At 40.3% G+C, this 21,474-nt stretch overlaps 1 protein-coding gene across 1 annotated transcript in view; it reads right to left on the bottom strand.

Moving 5' to 3' along the window:
- LOC135082550 (homeobox protein cut) overlaps positions 1-21,474 on the bottom strand; it is a 45,517-nt gene that overhangs the window by 11,005 nt on the left and 13,038 nt on the right. Inside the window, exons 2-3 of the mRNA XM_063977349.1 lie at positions 18,883-19,028; positions 18,002-18,508 (exon numbers count right to left, since the gene is read on the bottom strand). Of these exons, the coding sequence (XP_063833419.1) occupies positions 18,002-18,508; positions 18,883-19,027 (652 nt within the window). The 5' untranslated portion in view covers position 19,028. The remainder of the gene's footprint in view (positions 1-18,001; positions 18,509-18,882; positions 19,029-21,474) is intronic.

Below are 21,474 nucleotides of genomic sequence, written 5' to 3'. Positions count from 1 at the left end.
GTTTCATAAAAATAGTTCGTAAACCTCCGAGGTCTGTGCCCTTTGCCCATAAACCGTTTTATGTCATTATTAGTTATTGACCGCGTGTTTACCGTTCGTTAGAAAATATTTGTGAAACTTTTACGAGCATCGTTTATTACTTTATCGAAGAAATTGCAGGCGGAGGGTCAGAATGTGAGACTTTGGTTTGACACACAGCTGCCCTGCTGCCTCTATAAAGGTATAATTCAATTGCAAAAATTAAATGTCGATGATTAATTTCGAACCACCTGCCTGGTAGTAAAGATATCGAAAGAGATAGTAATTGGACAGTAAATTAAAAGAAAGTTGTTACTTTGACAGCGACAGGGCATTTAATTAGTGGAATAGGCGACCCGCTTGTACTTTTGCGACTACCGCTATTTATTGATAGGAAGTCTCGTTTGTCAAATGAAGAAAAATAGCGGTTGTTAGAGGTTTTAATCTGACAATAAATTGTTTATTTCAACTAACAACAACCTTCTAGAGTCGCTGATATGAAATTATTAGCCTCAAACACGAGCGATGAAGGCTGATTGATTCGAATTTTCAAATTAAAAATAATAACCGCCTAATGAGAGCGGTGCCGTGACAAAGGAGTGATTTTTCACCGCGACCCGTTATTAGTGCATTGATTTGCACCCCGCGTTATTGATTGTGGGCGATTGATTGCGAACCGACACGCGAGCGAACGACGCCTTCGCCACTAAAAAAACACGCACCGCCTTTATGGTTCGAATTAGACGTCCCACTTTTTGCCGTTCGAAATTTAAAATCTTGATTACGCGTCAACTTTTTCCCCTCAGCCAGTACCAAACTATTTTCTTTCACAAATAAAATGATCTCTTTAGTGCCTTTCAAAAGCTTCAAAATGAAATATTTACGAGCTCGTTATTTATACGGGCTCAATTGTATTCTACGTAGGAAAATAACGTCCACGTGACGTAATAAACAGTTTTAATTAACTATAAGGCGAGGCGGCTATCGAAGCGCATTTTAATTACGTGCACTGCGGTCACCGATTAATAATTTCCCCGCCATTATAAATCTCACCTTAAGCGAATTCACGGCGAAACAACGAGTCCTTCATAGCTCGCATTAAATCCTTACTAATTATGCAAGACAGGGAGCAAAGATGTAAAATGGCCGGTCACAAATCGCGTCCGATGTGACAGTTTAAACAAGCCATCCTGCGGGACAGATCCGTGATATACTCCCCGCACTCGGCAAGGAAACGCGCGCTATTAATTACGACGAATAATATGTCAGGATGCACTTAATATCATATTAAACAGTTTAGCTTGGTGTAAACAAAATGGCGGAGTTCGCGCCCAAATTGACGCGGCTTGAGTGGTCGATGCAATTGTCTTTGGTATTTAACTGCAAGTGTAATTTTTGTCTACAATAAATCTCGCGTAAGTTGTGAGGGTTTTCTCGAAATTTGCCAGAAACAGTTCCAGTGTCATTGAATCAAAGTTTAGTTTATTGGGTTGAGTAAAGGGAGCAAAGCGCCTTGAGAGCCCCCGACAATTAGCGGTTAATAGCCGCTAAAATAAGCCCGCGCTAAATTATCGCGATCGCGCGCCCTTGTTCTAGCGCAATAATAAATTTGTTGCATTTACACAGAATGCATGAGGATGAGAATATATTTGACTGTCGTGCTCTAGAATTTTAGGGCTACCCGAAGATATTTATTTGAGAATTAAATTAAACAGTCTTAATTAACAACCGTTACTAAAAATGTTCAGTTTTAGAATTCTCTCTTATTCCTGTATTTTCTTTACTGGACAAAAGAAGTAAGTCTTTAGCTATTATTGCAACAATGACGTGGTTTCGATCTGTCATCGCGGAATGTCCGCCAAGTCATTGTCCTTAATCCGCGAACCCTAGCGCCAGCATCTAATAATAATGCAAGTCCAGCGGCTGCAATTCAACACCTCCGCGAATTAATTAATTGTTTTATTTCGGGACTCAAGTAAATTGCGACGGAAATGCGCGGGAATAGACAAAGCGTTACATTTCATTGCGTGCTTTAGGCAAAGACATAAGCTGCGTACAGCCGCGTTCTAAAACTGAAGCGATCAATTTCAGGGCAGAAAACAATTATTTTTAAGGGATTAATTTTTTAAAGCTCGATTAATGCGGAAATACTTGAAGGTCAATGGTTATGGTTAACTGTGATTACTTTTTTATGAAACCCGAAGAGGTTTATGTCAACATTAAAAAGACATTTATTTGTGTAATAGTTAAATCGTGGCCAAACATTCAAACCGCTTCAATGTCAATATGTTCCATTAGATACGTTCGTCACGCCCGATATCCCTGACTTTGTTTTTATGGACTTAATCTCTGTAACCTCCAATATTAGACACAAAAAATGTTAAGATATCCAAGTATTCGAGTAAACAATAAAAACTGTAATTACCGCAACAAAAATAGAGACGAGAGGGACGCGTGTCGTGCGTCTCGTTCGCGCAGGTCGTTTACGCGGTGAGCCGTAACAATTACTTAGGTATTATTATCTCGAACAGTCGGTTAGGTATAAAATCATAAAGTATATAATGAGACACGGTATTATAAACATAAATGTTCCCGTAAAGAGGTCTGATTGCTTCGTCGGAAGCCGTCAAAGCGGCCGCGGCATTCCGCGCGAGGCTGACCCTAGTGCCGCTACCCGCCGACAGATGGCGTCGCCAGGACATTGTTGCGCGAATGCTCAGCCTTTTTCACGATACCTTTTTTCAAGTTATTAAAGCGTAAACGCACTTAAACTGCTGTTTAGTTTTTCAAACGCTTTCTAAGTGGGAGACGCTTAATTTTTTGTCGTTTGTAATAATACCTTAGTAATTACGCCATAAATTAAAAGCGATCGTAATTTCATAAGGCGATGATGCGGGTGGACTCGTTAGTGTCATAAATGGAGCAGGATTCTGCTTCAGTAGTTGCGCTATTAGGCGTCAGATGGCGCTGCTTGTTTATGTTTTACCATCAGTAATGTTAAAGTTTTTGTTTTTAAACCACTTAGGTACACGATTTTTATGGTCCACTTTTCGAGTTTGGAAATGTCTTGTTCTAAAGACATTACAGTGTTAATTAGGGTTACAATTAAGTGAGTTCGCGCGGCCGTTAAAAGCCGGTGCCTCTCGTTCGGCCGCTGACAGGAGTAAACAAAACACGCGCGAGCCGAAAGTTCGGTCTGTGTCGGCCATTAGGGCGTATCGCCGATTATTACGCGATTATCCCCCAAACTTATGATTTACGAGGGATTGACCTGTTTTATTTTCGACATGTCGAAAACCGTGCCCCTTTGATAGTTGATTAACATTATTAATAATGATGCGGTAGCTCGTGTTTCGTAGGAAAACGTGTAGGCTTTGTTTCACATGATTTATTTTGTTAACGAAAAAGACCCTTTGTATGTCAATGCCAGATAAGAAATTATTAAAGGTTTATTTGTTGATTTTAACTCTACATACAGTTTCAAGTTTAACTTTTGGCCATGGAAAGATTTTATCTATGGTTAATAGTTTCTGACATGACAGTTGTATGTAAAGATGTGAAACTGAACACAAAACGGACAATTCTGTCAAATAAAGCTTATTATATTGTCTCTCGAAGAAAATAGAGCTGATTAATAAAGAGAAAATGACGAACCAGCATAATTAGGTTGCCTACAATGGCTGCCTCTAGCCAGTTGCATTCACCCGATCTGGAATTGGCTGGACGATTCGAACAAAGGCGGAATATTGTGTTCCAGAATGCAATTTGATTTGAAATAAAAACGGAACCAACGGAAGGTTCCATTGTTCCACATTTAAATTTGAATTATTTTAATTACAGGATGTGACAGCGACAGTGTGAATGTCGTTACGTCTTACGTTTTCAATTTCTTTTTAAGGCTTGGTATTTCTGCTAAAGTAGGTATTTCGCGCTGTCAAAATCTGCGCGCGCAATACTTCGCCGTAGACAGCGCGCCAAAGAGCTCTCGCGGCTACACAGTATAGAAATACCAGTTGGTTAGGTTAGGTTGACTTCCTTCCGTTCAAGCGTCACACTCACAGCACTTTCTAATACAAATCATATCCAAGTGATACAAATTAAAACAACTTTCAGAATTTTTGGGAATATATTTTAGAATCGAATAAATATAAAATATAACTGCCAAAGTAAACACGGTTCAAAGAGTCGTGGCGTCACCCGACCTTCCGGAATTTTCAAGATTACGTCACCCGACCTATCGTTAGGTCCTCGGGAGCTTGAGCGATTGGAAAAACATTTTATGATCAGTTACTCTTAGTAGCGATTATTTAGAGCTTGGATAATAAATTATAGTTGTTGCAATTCACGAAACTTTGCATGTGGTTAATTACATTAATCAGTACACGCATCAATTTTGTTCAGTCTTTTTGTTTATTAATAAATAAAAATATCATACTAAAATTGCATACATATTTTTTTGTATTGGTCTGGGTGTTTTCTTTCCATAATTTATGTAAAACGTATGTACGGGGCTCTGTATTGAAAATCACTATGAGCATCACACGCGGTTACCTGCCGCAGGCACCCGCTCTGAGCACTCATGGGAGTTTATGCAGAGGTCGCTAGAGTTTGACTTTGAGCTTTGTTTATAGTCATTACGAAGCAGATTTTGATGGGAAACTGCACTGTCTTGAATTCGAAAGGGTAATTTGACGGTGTTAGGGGAATTCTAGGAATAAATGCAGAGCCTCATTGAAATTGAGACATTTCAATTTGAGATTTCACTTGACATTGATTGCAATCTGACATGGAGTTTTCAAACACTTGTAAAAATAAAAAGTAATTAAATCAAAAGCAGTAAGACTCCCAAAATAACTTTCTACCCCTTTTACACGTTTGTCATAAATTATAATATTAAGGAATTGTTAAGCAAAATTTCAAGTAGATTGAACCAAAGAATCACTGTCCCATACAAACTTTTCGGTTCGTGTGGAAATAAAATTGTTGCGGTGCACCTAGGACGATAAAATGCCACTTCAACGCTCACCTAATGCATCTAACTCACTTGCAAACATACAGGTACAGTCAGAATCTGATATTCCTTCTAAAATGGACCAGGAGTTTGAAAGATCTTACGTGTCGGTTAGGAGCAAGCGCCTGTGTACCGACTCACCGGATAAACCCGATAGATACACAGCTTTCACGAATGAAATTAAAGACATGCTCAGTTCATGGAAGACTCAACAAGACTCTGCTTTTGCTCAGTGGAAGTCGGACCAAGATTCCATATTTAAAAAGCTCGTATCTGACATAACAGAAGTCAAGACAAAATGCTCCGACATTCAAAAGTCAAATCAAGAACTTGAGAGATCCTTGGAGTTTATAAATACGCAGTATGAAGAAATGCAATCCAAAATAAAGACGTTGGAAAGGGAAAAAATTGAAAACCGAGACTATTTACTTACCTTGGAGGGAAGAATCCAAGAGCTACAGCGGATGACTCGCTCCTCGACTATTGAGATTCGTAATATTCCCCAAAATGAAAAAGAGACTACTGCTGACCTCCTCAGTACTGTATCCAAAATAGGGAGTGCCATAAACTTCAACCTTCAGTCGGAGGATGTACGAGATATCCATCGTGGACCTTCTAAACCTGGCTCCCATGGCAATATTATTGTAGAATTTAGCCGGGTACATTCGAAACACGACATACTGACTTCTGTTCGCAACTTCAACAAATCGAGGAAGCCGGCGGACAAGCTCAATTCCCAGCACATTGGCCTGCCTGGTGACAAGAAACCCGTTTACGTTGATGAACACCTGTCACCATCGATGAAAAAGCTGTTCTTTGAAGCCCGTGTCTATGCCAAGCAGAAGGGATATATGTTCTGTTGGTCGTCGAGCTCGAGGATATTTCTTCGCAAGGATCCGGGAACGAAACAAATTCTAATCAGAACCCCACAGTGCCTACGTGATTTAGAACCCAAACAATGACTAGTATTTAGTTTACCTGTGCTACTATTTTCGAGTTTTATCTTAGAGGATATCGTAAGAACCAACACCACACAACAAACACACATATATTTTTTCACAAAGAAATATCCAAATAAACGACTACATTATTTACTAACACACACACAATTTAATCAAATCATATTATACATTTATCTACACTTAATGTCAAACATTCAACATACACCACATACACATCTTATGCACATTAAAATGCTACTTACCACTTCTAAGTCTGACCATTTATTCTATTACAAGACTTTTAGAAAAGATTATATACTTGGCTTTAAATCGGTTCAAGTTGAGTCCCAGGTCCCCTTTTCATTGCAAGATCCTCGTAGAAACATAAACAAAATTCGATTTAAATAATGTAACAAAGGAACTGGACTCGTTTAACGTTGCTAGCCCCTTTAAGTGTTCACCAAATGAATGTATCCAAATTTTAGGTGATCCGTGCAAGTATTATAAAATTATACACGCTAATATTAGGAGTATAAATAAAAACCTCGATCAATTTATAGTTTTTCTTAGTCTTATGAACCTTGATACCGATATCATTATATTAAGCGAATGCTGGCTAAAGGACTCGACTGGGATACCGCAACTTGACGGCTATAGTTCATATCATTCTTCCCACAACAAACTACAGAACGACGGAGTTGTGATCTATACCAAGCGGGATTTACATGTTACTGTATGGGAACCCAGCTTTGAAGATGGAAATTGTATGGTTTGCGCTATTGATAAAAAAATCGCACTTATAGGTATATACCGATCCCCATCCTTCTCAAACATAACCAACTTCATAACTAGTCTGAATAGTTTAATGTCTGGCCTAGAATCTTTTCAAAATATCGCCTTATTAGGTGATATCAATATCGATATCAAAGCCAATAATACGGATAGGCGTTCTGACTATTACCTTACTTCTGTGACAGCCCTGGGCTTACTACCGACTCACACATTTCCCACCAGGGCAAACAATTGCCTGGATCACATTCTTCTGAGAACGAACTTAGCATCCAAGGTTCTTGTTTTTGATTCCCCGATTACTGATCACTATCCCACTATGCTCTGCATTGACAATGCGCTTTCACACAGTGTTTCTAGACCACTCCGGACAGCAACTAGAGTAGACTTTGATGCTATAAAAAAGGCCCTTGATGAAACCGACTTTTCCCCAATTATGTGTGCCAAGGATGTGAACCAGGCCGCTGAACAACTAGTCCTTAAGATTAGTAACACCATAAAAGCTCATTCCAAAACAATAAAAACCCCGAGAAAAAAAATAATTTTGAAGCCATGGATCACTCCTGGTCTACTTCGATGCATGCGAAATAGAGACAAGCTCCATGAAAAATTTCGCGGAGACCCAGACAACCATATTAACAAGGTAACCTATGTCAGATATCGCAACTTTCTCAACAATCTTTTACATAAACTGAAACGTGACTTCTATAAAAGCGAGTTTAACAAGGCAAATAAAAATCCGAAGGCTATGTGGAATGTAGTTAAAAAAGTTACAAACTCCACCCGACGGGTGGATCCCCCAAGTGCCCTTCTCAACGTACATGAAGATCCTCATGCTGCAATAAACTCTATAAACAAATACTTCGCTAGCGTGGCTGGTCATCTGGCGTCTAAGATAACTGCATCTACTACAGTATCCGCATTAGCAACAGTTTCTCAACCTAACTCCATGGCCTTGCTTGAAGTTGACCATGCTGATATAGAACGCATAGTTTGTGCCCTCCGCGATGACTGTGCCCCTGGTTGGGATGGAATCTCCCCATCTATTATCAAATCCTCCAGAAATGTCCTGATTCCTCCGATCACGCATGTGTGCAATTTAGCTATTTGTACCGGGGTATTTCCTGGGGTTATGAAAAGAGCAGTTGTTAGTCCCATATATAAACAAGGAGATAGGGGAGCAGTGTCTAATTATAGACCGATTTCGGTTTTACCGGTCCTGTCGAAGATCTTGGAGAGAGTTCTTAATAATTCCCTGGTTAAATTTTTAGATAAATACGACATAATAGCGAGAAATCAATTTGGGTTCAGAGCAGGCATCTCCACAGAAGACGCTATCGCTAGCTTAACTAGTGATGTTGTGGACAAACTTGACAATAAAAATAAATGTTTTGGAATATTCCTTGACCTCTCCAAGGCCTTCGACACGGTATCCATTCCCATTCTAATAAACAAGTTGGAGTGTTGTGGCATCCGGGGTCGTGAACTGTCCATTTTTCGAAGCTATCTCCTGGATCGAACACAGTGCGTTAGAATCGATTCACATGTCAGCGATTTGGAGAAGATCGGTTATGGCGTCCCACAGGGAAGCATACTAGGGCCTACCTTGTTTCAAATCTACGTCAACGAATTATGTAAGCTTAATATACAAAACTGCGGTGTCTACGTGTATGCCGATGACACTGCACTCGTGGTGTATGGTGATGACTGGGAGAGTGCCAGGCAGTCTGCACAAAATGCACTACAAATTGTATCTAATTGGCTTACAAAAAATTTACTTACGCTGAATGTTGAGAAAACGCAGGTCCTCCCCTTTTCCATAACCTCCACTACGTCTGCACCACCGGAAGCATCCAACCTTGTGATACATACCTGCTCATCACCCAATCATAAATGTGACTGCCCCCTCCTTCGTATTGTCTCCAATGTTAAATACCTTGGTATCCTTATTGATTCCAATCTAAAATGGCACCATCAAATTGAAGCCCTTAAAAAAAGAGTAAGAAAACTAACATACATATTTAAAATAATAAGACACCTGGCTGAGCCCGAAGTCGTTAAAATGGTGTATCTTGCACTGTGTCAGTCGGTTCTGTCATACTGTATCCCAATTTGGGGTGGAGCTGGGGGAACTGTTATGCTAAACTTAGAAAGAGCGCAGAGAGCCATCCTAAAAATAATGACCAAGAAGCATATTCAATACCCCACTAACCAATTATATGCGGAGTGCCAGATCCTGTCTGTACGGCAATTGTATGTTCTTCGGTGCATTTTGCGAAAGCACGCTACTCTTCCATTTGATGCAAACATTCTCTCACAGAGACGCTCTACTACCAAAGTTTGTAGCCTAAAAATTTGTAGAACGACTTTTGCAAAACGCCAGTGCGATGCCCTTTCCTGTAAACTGTACAATACACTGCATAAATTCACATCCATATACAACTTAAATAGATATGAAGTGGTTAAGAATGCCACAACATATCTCCAGAACCTATCCTATGCAGACACCGAAAATCTTCTAAAATAAATAAATAAAAGAACGTAGTATTCATCACTCACATATACACACACACACATACACACACCACACACACATACACACACCACACACACATACACACACCACACACATACAAACACATTCACACTAACAAATATATGCTCTCATGTATACTTGGGCTTGGTTGCGCCACCTTATTTTGACCGTAACAGTTACAATAACCAGTGCTTTTTGTATGGAGTTTGACAGATTTTTGACGTTCGTCAAAGTCAGGGTAGGATGGTGCAGCTCGGCCTTGGTAATTAATGATTTGTTTTTATTTTTATCTTTTCCCTCCTTGTATACCTAGTTATCTTAATAATTTTTATGTAACTCAGTAACCCACTTCCTGGTTGTTTAAACACTGTCCTGTGTTTTTTTTTTATTAAATCCGTTTGAGGAATCACTGACCCTGATAATACAGTTTTTTACTAGTTTCCGGGTCAGGGGTCCAAGTTTTTGTGACACTAAAAATTAAAACTAACCCTAGAGTAACATAATTTTACTAATTACTTTATATTATTGTAAATTACTGGGTTGTTTAAGTGAATAAATATTTATTATTATTATTATTAAAATATTTATTATTATTACTTTGCCCCCTTATTTCACCCCCTTCATTTCTTGACCCCATTTCGGAAAATCGGATGCCTACGTCATACAAAGAACACACCTTCCAACTTTCAGGTCTCTACGATATCCGTCAGTCATTTAGGACAAAGCATTTTTATTAGTTGTCCGATACTCTATCGTTCCAGGTATGTCATTGACAGGAGGGCGCTACTATCTTAATGGGTTATTTATTAGTCCCAACTTTATGCCACTTGACATTTCAGAATCGTTTGACTTTAGATACCTAAGCGATTTGATATTCAGAGTCCCTTAATGAAATCAAGTTCTAAAATAACTTGAGGTGTTGTACCCGATCAAGCTTTTCATTGCAGGACAGTTAAATAGTTTTATTATTAGTTTCTTCTTTAAGTCTTGATTTGTCAGAGTAGGTAAAGGCTCCATGAGAGCAAAATTTAGCTTTATAATAGTTTTTAATTTTTTTCTTGATATATTTGACGCCTTGTAATCTCTCGTTAATATAGGTCCACACAAATAAAGAATGTTTGACTTCGACTTTAATAATTATGCTCTTACATAATTAGAATAATATAAGAATAAGAATTTTTCGGTTTTTATATAAGGTGTTATTTTTTTAACTGATCATATTTTACCAACACATCCTATTACCCCCTATTGGGTTAGTAGTAGTTTCGCACGATTTTCCTTCGCACGAATATGCGAAACGTCCCCTTTCAATAATATTTTTTTTTAGTAGGCGTTTCGCCCGGATGTATTAGAAGTATTAAAATCGCGTGCGAATCGACTCTTTTTTTAACTAGTAGTATGCGATTACTAGTTCTCAAACGGGTCGATTCGCACCCGTTCGATTGTGAAAACCAAACTAATATATTTACTGTAAGTAAATGCTAAATAGTAAATATTAGTTTGGATTGTGAATATCCTATCCTACTATAATATTATAAAGGCGAAAGTTCGGATGTCTGGATGTCATGATGTCTGGATGTTTGTTATTCTTTCACGCAAAAATTACTGTACGGATTTTGTTGAAACTTTATAGTATTATTGTTTATAACCCAGATTAACATATAGGCTAACTTATGACGATATGTGACAAACAAATTTCAATAAATAAATAAGACGTGTCTAAAAAGCGCCATCTACCTATCGTCATTGGTTAAAATCTACAGCGCTGGACAAACTACTGTATGACGTTCGTAAATATTCATTCAGGGGAAGCCGTGAAACGCCATCTATCAACATGATAATATCTAACGGGGGTAAAACAAGGTCCACGCGAACGAAGTCGCGGGCGGCCGCTAGTTTATAATAGGTAGCTTTCCCTCCGCAACCTTATTGGTATTCCATGTATGTGTCTTTTAACTGATTTCTGTTAAACATTTCATGTAAAATTTGTCCAGTTATAACTCCATTTACATCTGCATCTGTAAACAAGGGTTCATGTTCTCCAGCCCAGATGCCGAGTAAACAGAATCGTCTTTCAGTGACGTGCAGCTGCCCCTATATTTGACCCACTGACCTAATTTTTTATTATTTATATGTATCAGTGTGCTCTTCTAATAAGTGTAACAAGACGATTGTATGTAGGTACTATTAATATGTAATTTTAACTCATTGGTTTTGTCTCATATTTAATTTAAGGAATTTACTATGTATCATGAGTAGAGTCTTCGTTTAAAAGGATGCGAACGATTTAAATTTCAATAGGTAGACAAAATTGATAATTCTTAATTATCAAATATTTTAGTTTTCTCCAGTAACACTGATATTATTATACTGTGACTCATCAAAGTCATCATTGTCAAAAATATTGACAAATCGCGAACTGTCACGTCCAAAAAACTGACACGCGTCCGTCCTCCGTAAGCGCCACCGCGCGACTGATTGAGATTGTCCAAGCCGTCATGGACGATTTTTTCCACATTTTTTAACATAGTAACTAAATAAGACGCAATATAAAAATTCCATCCGTTAAAAGCCCTCAAGTTATTTCTGAACTTTAGTTTAGTAAAAGATTTAGAATCTCAAATCGCTTATTTTAAAAATAAAACCATAATTAGAAAACGAATAGAGGTAACTTTGGGAATTTATTCTATCGAGTCAACTTCATCAAATCGTGTTTCCATCCGTTAATAGCCCTAGAAAATATCCTCAACTATGCCCAATAAAAATCTTAGCCTTTAATTTTACTGTTTAGTACCTCAAAAATGAAAAATGAAAACCTCATTTTCGCCATTTTCTCTGCTACCCGGCCTTAATTGACATGCCAGACTGCCAGACCCTCGCTTGTGATCGTAATGAGAGTTTTATCTGCTCAGAGCCATAAGATTGAGTTACTGAATCAGAATAGACTGATATGTGTTTGAACTTTTCTCAGGCAAAAGAGACTGACTGAATGACTGTAAATGCAAGTTTTAAAGAGTTTCAGCGTAACATCCTTCACTTATCCCAGATAAGACAATTCAAAGTTTAGGTAGCCGAAATCAATTTGCGTCCGATGTCCTTCCGAGCGAGCGTTCCGAAATCGTTTCCAAAGTTAGCCGAGGTTTCTGCATTCGATGGAGTGTTATGTCCTCGGAATTTGGCTTAGGGCTTTGTCGTAGCGATTTTAAGCGGAGCGACAAACAACCTTAGAAATACAAATCACATTGATAGCCATTGTAGAGACGCTAAATAGGCATGTAACGACGATAGGTCTGCTACACCTTGAGATGACTCTATGTAGAGCAGTGGTTCCCAAACTTATTTAGTCTACTGCCCACTTTGAGAATAAATTATTTTTTAGCGCCCCCCATTTTTGTAGTCAAGAGTCGAGCTCAGTCGGTGTCTAAGAGTCCTCCTACTAAATGACGCCTCCCAAACCTCTACACAACGTCCCGATTTTTTTTCTGGGTCTCTTACCGCCCCCCTTTAAGCCTGCAGCGCCCACAAGGGGGCGTTATCGCCCACTTTGGGAAAGACTGATGTAGAGTATGCTAAGCGTATAGTTATTTACAACAAGATTAAGTCAAAAGAGTCGAAAGATTTTTTTGGTAGGCAGGTATTTGACTGCAATCGCACCTGATGTTAAGTGAGATGCTGTCTAGGATGGAACATATACCTGTATATATTTTATACAATACATACTTAGGCCAATACAAGGCGCTTATACACTTGGGAAAAGCTTGCGAAAAAGCTGTAAACTAAGAACTTCTTGCTCTATCTTTCTGATATGCCGAACCGATCTCATTGCTCCACTTGCCACCAAAAAGAGGTAGTCTTATGTGACAGTTCGCTTCGCTCCATAGTGTGTGCAGCCCTAACGCCGGTCTTAAGTCGTCTAAACGCTTCTGACGCGCCGCCGGACACGTCGATAACTTATTGCTCTCGCGCGGGGCTTGCGTACTTAATAAGTTCGCATGTTCACGGACAAAGGTCCTTGTGTTAAGCACAACTTGCAACTGCTCTTACCATCTATTCTCCAGTCTTTAACTCATATTTCAATCGGACTAAATTGGTTAATTACAAGCCCATTTACAGTAATGAGAGAGAAAATACAAAATCAAACCGCCGAAACTCTGAACAGAACAAAACAACCGTTTTCGCCAACTTCGTATCAGCACACTTAACACTAATCGCTTAGAGCAGTCCTAATACAAAATCTGAAGCGCTCGACAAATCCGAGCACAATTGAATATTAAAATTTGCTTAACGCTCGTCGAGAGCACTACAAGGGCGGCGAAGGAGCAACGCCCAACTTCGGGCGTAAAGCGTGTCCTGCGCCGGCCGATAGTGCCCATTGAAAATAGATTTCCACGCCTCGGCCGCTCCGAGGGGCCAACTTTGTCCAAATATTGCCGCCAACATTTCTCTCCACCTCACGAAAAACTATTGAAAACCATTCAGACCCCACTAAATCCGAACGCGTAAGCGGAACTGACAGCTGTCATTTCCATTTTGACGCGCTGACGTCACGATCGAAATAAAGATTGGCGTTTTGCTGAATAGTGGTTATCTTTTAAATAAAACCTGCCAGTCGCGTGCTTTTTTTTTCAAATAAGCGTTCTAATTTTAAAATGGACACGTTAATTAAAATGGTTTCCAATCTATTTATGGCGCGTCTTTTCGAGTCATATGAATGGTGGCGTTTGCAAATTTAATTTGCTGCTAAAATGTCGATGTGGGGGTTTGTTCGTACGAAATAAGGTTGAATTTCATTGAGTATCGATCACGGGGAGTGTAGCGAAAGTCTTGTGCCGGCATTTCATCACTGAACCGTGTTGCAAGTAATAAGAGCAATAATTATGGCAGCCGTAACTAAGGTTAATTGGACCGAAGGATTAAGTGAATAAATAAAACGCGCTTAACTTAAACCGAAGCTTGGGGGTGGAAAAATGCATAGTTATTGTACCGGAACGGAATTAAAATTGATATACGGTGATAGATCGATGATGTGTTCGCGTGCGTGAAGGTAGCGAAATGTATCGTAAAGTGGACTGATTACCATAATCTAATAACTATTGGAAGTATCATTTTAAATTAAAACGCACATTCTTTCCTATTTTACGAAAAATAAATTTTATCGTCTTTTACATCCCGAAGATTACTTTTTTTTTAAAGTGCCGGCGATGGAATCTAGCATTTTAGCCAGGATTGCATGCGTCGGGTATTACGATAAACGATAGTCAAGTAATGCTCATGTCTGCCAACAGAAAAAAGTTAATATTCGCTGATAGCCCGCGAATCCCTCCTACTTTAATTCATAATTGTTTTTACGCCGTTTCTTGCTCGGATCTAGTTAATAACAAATTGTATGGGCGGTCGTGTGGAGTAATTGATTTTATTGTCTATGGCTCGCATAGGGATATGCGTTTTTGTAATTACGCGATGAGATATAGTAATTAATATGGGACGGGGCTGTTTGCCGGTCATTAAGTATTATGCGGTCATATTGTGTTATGATATTGTCATAATTCTACTCCAATTCAGGGTAATAAGTTCAACCTGGATAACTAAAGCAATTTATCATTCTTTATTCAAATATGTACTCCATGCTTTTATAGTTCTAGCTGAAATGGCGTTTGCTTGAAAATTAGAAAAGTGCTGAACTGTTTGGGGAAAAATTACCCATTATCCGTTGAGACACTCGTTTGTCCACGCCGACAATGTAACTTGTATGTAACAGAAAACACATACATGTCATTTAACCTCAAAACCATCACGTGCGAACGTCGAAGTACAATCGTTTCGCAAACGGACAGGACGACATGCATTATGTATATATATCGTGGGAACTGGGAAACCGTGGAAATGCGATGCCATAACAACGCAAATGACATACTGCGGATTGTATAGACCATAGACTACGGCCGCTGGTCTATGGAATTGCCCGCAAGTGCTGTTATCGGCCGGTGGGCGGTTGTGTAATAATTAATTTGTGTCTATGCCTCTAATGTAAGCTGAGACAATTGCTAATACTGAGACTGATAGAGCTGGTGCTCTATGGTAGAGTATACATACAATATGTCCATTATTTGTTGTTGAAAAGAACTAAAAAGACTATAAATCAATTAAAAGTTGTATCAGTTAAAATTAGCATTGAAAAGACAGTTTTAGCATAGTTTTTGTGGATTTGGCATCGCTTCTCTATTAAACAAAACCATCTTAACACAAAAAGTTTCAATTTAAATTTTAAAAGTTGGCAGTATTGCTATATTTAAAAAAATGGTAGTAGCGTACTTTTGGATTCTTTTTTAATTCTCGTCTAAAGCATAGACAAAGAAGGTGCGTTTCGCACTTTTGACATTACTTTTTTTCTGGAGTTGTCAACCGCGCAAAGGCGTAGTGATGGGTTCCCACGCGCGTATTACAGCTGATTATCGGTGGCGTGACGGGCCCGCCATTACTGGTTATTACCGGACGCTTACACGGGAAAGTGGGACATACGAGAGGAATGTCCGATTCAAGATTGAGAATTTCCTTAGAAAAACTACACTAAAATCATAGGTTATCCAAAACTTTCGGAATCTTTTTTTGTAATGGACAACTAAGTCATGTCAAAAAGTGTTATTTTCTAACCCTTTCGAACCCAATTCTACACGAAACAACGTCCAAAGCGTAACCATTCAAAGTCATAGTTCAAGCAGTCTTTTTTCGGATGTTTATTGCTTGCACCCTACAAAAGAGCGGGACAATACCCAGGAATTCTAATCGCAAAAACAAATGCATAATTTCATCCGAAATAAGAAGAGCTCCGGTATCTGAAATTCAATCTATCCGCTCATCCCCATCGATGACAAAGGCTAATGCAGGCTATTGTCTCCACAGATTTATACTTTGTCCAGCATTGTCATTAATGTGTACACCGGTTTACAATGAGTCCGCTCTTTTTAATTCCTCCGAATTTCTGCGCCGGTCTTATTCGGTGAAGGGGTCTGTGCGCGGTCGCTTTGTAATTGCTTTATTAGATGGCGATCAGTTACCTTATGAAGGATTTTTTACAATTTAAATTGCATTATAAAGAAATAGACATAAAATAGGAATCATGGAAGTATAGTAAGTTGATGAAGACTCTACATAGGTGTTAAAAAATTAAATAACGTAAATTAAAAATGTGACGTAATGAAATAAAACGTTGCTTTGTCTGTATCTCTTTATAAGTTCAACGTATTGTGCCTACAGCCTATTCATACTATAGGATAGTTAACTTTACACCCAGCAGTTCTATCTCAGAGCCCCCATACAAAGCTGCGAATCCAAGGTCCTCACAAGTGTCAAATGTCTTTCGGACAATGCGTTGCTAATCGGCGTCGTGCAGCCGCCGCGTGGATCGTGGTCTTTATTGCCTAGACACAGGGTTGAGTTTCGTCTAGGTCCGCCGGCTAAGCCATTGTGCCCGGCTAGGTGCGTGTCCGCTTACTTTTCATTGTTCGCCACACTTGCTCGTTTCGGACGCCGCAGCCGAGAGAGGACAGCCAGATCATTGTGTTTTGAGTTCAAAAGACGCAAGTTTTTCCGTCGAAATTATCTTAAAAAAACATCAGATTTTAACTTGGATGTTAATTGTTGACGGAAATGTCACTTTTTGTCTATATAAATTTAAAAGCTTTGATTTCAGTTAGCAAGACGCGATTCGGTGCCTTGAAATCGCTCAAGAGATCTAAGATGCTTGAGTCATTGTGTACGAGTAAAATGTGCTCATTCTTGGTTGTTGAACTTAAATGTAATCTTATGATAGTAAATACCTTATAATCTTGTGGAGTATCTTGACATGAGCTAGTAAAACAGAAAAGTTGCACAAAAATACAGGCAAATCATATCACACTGCAATGACTTGTAAGATGCAAGTTTTCTTAATCATAGCTCTAAATGAGCCGGCTGTCCTCTTTTGGCTGCGTGCGCTGCGGCTCCCATTGCCCCAGCTCGATAAATATTATGCGGAACGAGAACCCGCTCGAAAGCAGCGCTGGAACGGGCTTTATCTTTTCAAAATATAAAAAATTTCGCTTAATAATTCGGATATAAAAGACGCGGGAGCTCGCCAGAAGTAGCACGTATTAAAACGATAAATTGGCGCCATACAACGACTCGGGCACTCGCTTGACCGTGTCCCCCACCCCCGGGGGGCACGGGGGGCACGCTTCCCGCACGCGACGAAACGAGGAAGGTCTAGGATTCACTGGACAAGGACAAGGTGAGGAGTAAAACAAAAATTAACAAATAAAAATAGTGCTAAAGCGAGCCTCGTGCAGTGTGAAGCGTTTGCGATATCTCGCCCAGATGGCTGGTGGACGGTCGCTGATTGATGAGGCCTATTGTCAGGTGCCTGATAATTACGATAGCGGTGACGCGCCAAACCGGTCGGAAGATTGGGCACCTTTCAGAAGGAGCAATGAGCCGTGACCTCCGCAAAGAACTTGATTCAAATTAGGGAACAAATAGCGATCAATTTTTCGTCAACAGCCAGACTCACTGCTCTGCCCTAACCAATTTTGAAAACGTTTAGTGCAATTCGAGGAGAACTTCGCTTAGGTTTATTTCGTGATTAAATTAATTGCATTGAAGTAATTACGTAAGCGAAGTCGTCTCGAGGTTTGCTATGAACAAATGCGTCAAATAAGTGTAAGATGGTACCTTTCTTGGGAATGAGGGACTTGAGGAGCATGACGGCGGCCTCGTCGCACGCCCACGCGTGCATCTTGCGGTACGAGTCGCGGCCCTTCTCCGTCAGCTTGTCCCACGGCTTGGGCTTCGACAGCAGCTCCGACACCGTGCCCTGGGACAGCCCCAGGACGTACTTGGCGAACAGCCTCTGGCCGATGTTGTGGACCGATAACAGCTCTCGGACCCTCCGGCTTATGTGGAGCGTGTCGAGGTTGGTGTTGGCGTATTTGTCCATGTTGTATCTGAGCATCTCTTGGAGGCGGGCTTCCATGGGGTCCCCCTTGGGGATGAGGGAGTCGCCGAGGCGGCCGACGAGCGCGCCGGGCGGCAGCGGCCCCATGTCTTCCGCGAAGCGGTAGGGCCGGTGCTCGTCGAAGCGGAAGGGGCTGGGCGGCGGCAGCGGCAGCGGCCCGTTGTTGTTGTGGTGCGTGGTGTTGTTGTTGAGCGGCGGCGGCGTGCTGGGCCACTCCTCCGCACCTGCGGTGAAAGCACGGTTACGCGGGAACACGAGGAGGGGAGGGGGAGGGATCCTTCGCGGGAATCCTCGTACTCCGCGCCGAAAAGGAAGCGAACACGTACTAGCTACGGACATACACATACATCGAGCGTGCTGGACTGGCCGGGGTCGACTGAAACTAGTGGACGGAGTCTTCATAGACTGACTGAACCAATACCGGTGTGATCAGAGCAGATTGGAAGCAATGGGTCTAAAACCGCATACTCATAAAAATCACTGCTTATCATGATGGGTTACCTTCAAGTTCAGAAAATGATTTCATTCTCTTGCGTTTTTTTCTATAAGTATACGGCTTTAAGAAGATACATTGTTGAGTATTTACTTTTGTACGTACCGGTGTCGCGTCGTTCCGAGCTGCGCTCGCGCTCGGCCGAATTCCGCTCGTCGCGCATAGGAGGCGCGATGGCCGGCGAGCGGAGAGGCTCGGGCTTCCGCTCTAGTGAGCGCTCACCCGCTCCGAGGTCCAACGCTCTAAGCATACTGGAACAAGAAGAAAGAGCTGGTTAGAATTTGAGATAGAGCTTGCACACTTGATGGGATTCTATAGCTGAGAAACTTCCTTATGGTTCTGGTAAATGCCCTTCAAGTACCAGCGAGTCGAGACAATAGAAATCAATTGACGCTACGGTCTCAAGCGTCCATTAGGGTTCCACGAGTTAGAGAGCTAAGTTTCTGCAGTGGAGACTAAATGATCTGATGATGATGATGTTGGTGTAAGTGTGCTAGAAGATTCAGACGTCAGTTAGGTCATAGCAATACCTGATCTACTTATCAAAGATGAGAATAAAAAAATAGAGTTAGCAATTTGTTATGAAACGTTTTAAACTGTCCCTAATAGTGTCCGACCGAATGTTCGGTTTCGGTTTCGTTTTCGGTTGAGTTTCGGTAAAAACACGAGTTTCGGTTTAGTTTCGTTTTCGGCGGCAAACTTGCCGAAACTACGACCGAAACCGAATGTGCATTACGATCATAGTTTATACTTAATCTATAGTATTATACAATGTGTCCGGGCATGTAGTGATCAAACTTTAAGGGCGTGATCTATGGACAATTTTATCGATGAAAATACTTCAAATTTGGGGCTTGACCCATTTCTCAAAAAATTACTAGGCTTTAAGTTTTTAATTTTTAGAATTCACCTCTTCCTTCAAAAACAAGTGACTGCGTGCCCGGCACCTTAACACTAATGAGCAAATATTTTATGTCATGCGATAGCTGATAAAATGATCTATTAGTAAAGTAGAAAACAGACACAAGTTTCATACATTTTAAGGGAGTAGGAATGGATTTAAGTAGAAAAACCATGACATTTTTCACTTCTTTTTCAGTTATTTTCCAACACAAGAAAAACCAGGTTGTTAAAGTATGTTTTATTTGCATTGTATTATTAGCATTTGAGCTATTCTACAAAACGCATGTAAATTTATTAGTCTACGTCTATTACTTTCGAAGCTATTGTTGAACAAAGATACCCCTTCCCAGCCGGTGCCATAGCGCGGCTAGTCATGTAGTCGGAGTAGGTTGTGCGATTCTTTCAGGCAGTGCATTTTCGCATTTCTTTATTTATCCCTCAAAATATGAGCCTTGTAAGGAAATTTCGGTTTCGGTTTCGGTTTCGGCCGAAAGAGACACCGTTGCCGAAATTCGTTTTCGGTTTCGGTTTCGGTCGTAAAACTATTTTCGGTCGGACACTAGTCCCTAAATGTGTATAAAGTTCCCCAACACAAATCTATTCACAAACGCCCGAAGTAACAACACGTTGATACAAACTGCACAAATTTAACTGCCATCGAAATTGATCGCGCACGTCGCAAAGTTGTGAATTCGGCGAAATGTTGCAATCCAGCAGTTGCAGACGATTGCTACCTGTGAGCATCGCCTGGGGCATTCGCTATGCTAACAGTATCTGCGATCAGTCGACCGAGAGCGAACGTTTGTGGCTGTAAGTGTCCCGATTGTGTGGGACATTGCTTTTCATTAGATTTATAGATATATCTCAATATTAGGTTGTAGTGTAAAACTGTCTTATGTGTATTTTAAAAAAACTTTTTCTCAAGTTGTGTGTGTAGGCTTTCGATTAGGTTTCCAAAGGAATATGAAGGACACTGAAGCTTAAAATCATTAAGTGCTTCAAAATGGTCTCATTGTCTCTCAGATCTTAGTTTTTGAAATTCCTACGTTTTTGTTATTTTTCTTGTTTTTCATATCACTGTGATGGACACTTATAATAATTATTGATTGATTGATTGATTGATTGAAATCGTTCAGCGTTCTCCTAGGCACCACAAAAGCTATTTACATTGTCCCAAACATAAATTATTGCATTTCTGTCCCAAAATACACACCCTCCAGCATCACTAGACAACCTGCGACCTCCGAACACGCCCGGGTTATACCGATCAACGGTTTAATTGGCGATATATTAAATTGTAATTAACGTGCAACTGTGGAGGTGTGAAAATCTTGTATTGAATCGATATTCGGCGCGACTAGTCGGCAAACTCCGCCTCTTGGCCGACAAATCGCGCCACCGAGAGCCCGATGCTCGCTTGTTTCGCCGACATACGCCGACTCGGGCCCGGATAGTCGTTTGTTTTGCGACGGGTTGGCCGACGCGTCGGGTCTTTCGCTAACAATGCCGTAATTAAGGCTGATTGTTCAACTATTAGTAGTTATTTAGTACCAATACGTTTATTAACTTATGCGTATAAGTTGGGGGTGTAGTTAGTGTAATGTAATTGGTGTGAGGTATTTACTGTATATTCATTATTTTAAATGTTTTTAAAACATCGTAGGGTAAACCAGAGAGTGATTGCCCACCGGTAGTGATTGCCCACTTTAAGAATAATATTGTCAGGTGCTGACTTTGAATCACTCTAGTTAGATTTGAATTTACTAAGTAGATGGCTCCGAGATCAATGTACAG

The sequence above is a fragment of the Ostrinia nubilalis genome, chromosome 21 (assembly GCF_963855985.1).
Source record: "Ostrinia nubilalis chromosome 21, ilOstNubi1.1, whole genome shotgun sequence".
In the NCBI taxonomy this organism is placed as follows: Eukaryota; Metazoa; Arthropoda; class Insecta; order Lepidoptera; family Crambidae; genus Ostrinia; species Ostrinia nubilalis.
The sequence above is the reverse complement of the archived record's forward strand: the minus strand, read 5'-3'. Positions and strand labels throughout refer to the sequence as shown.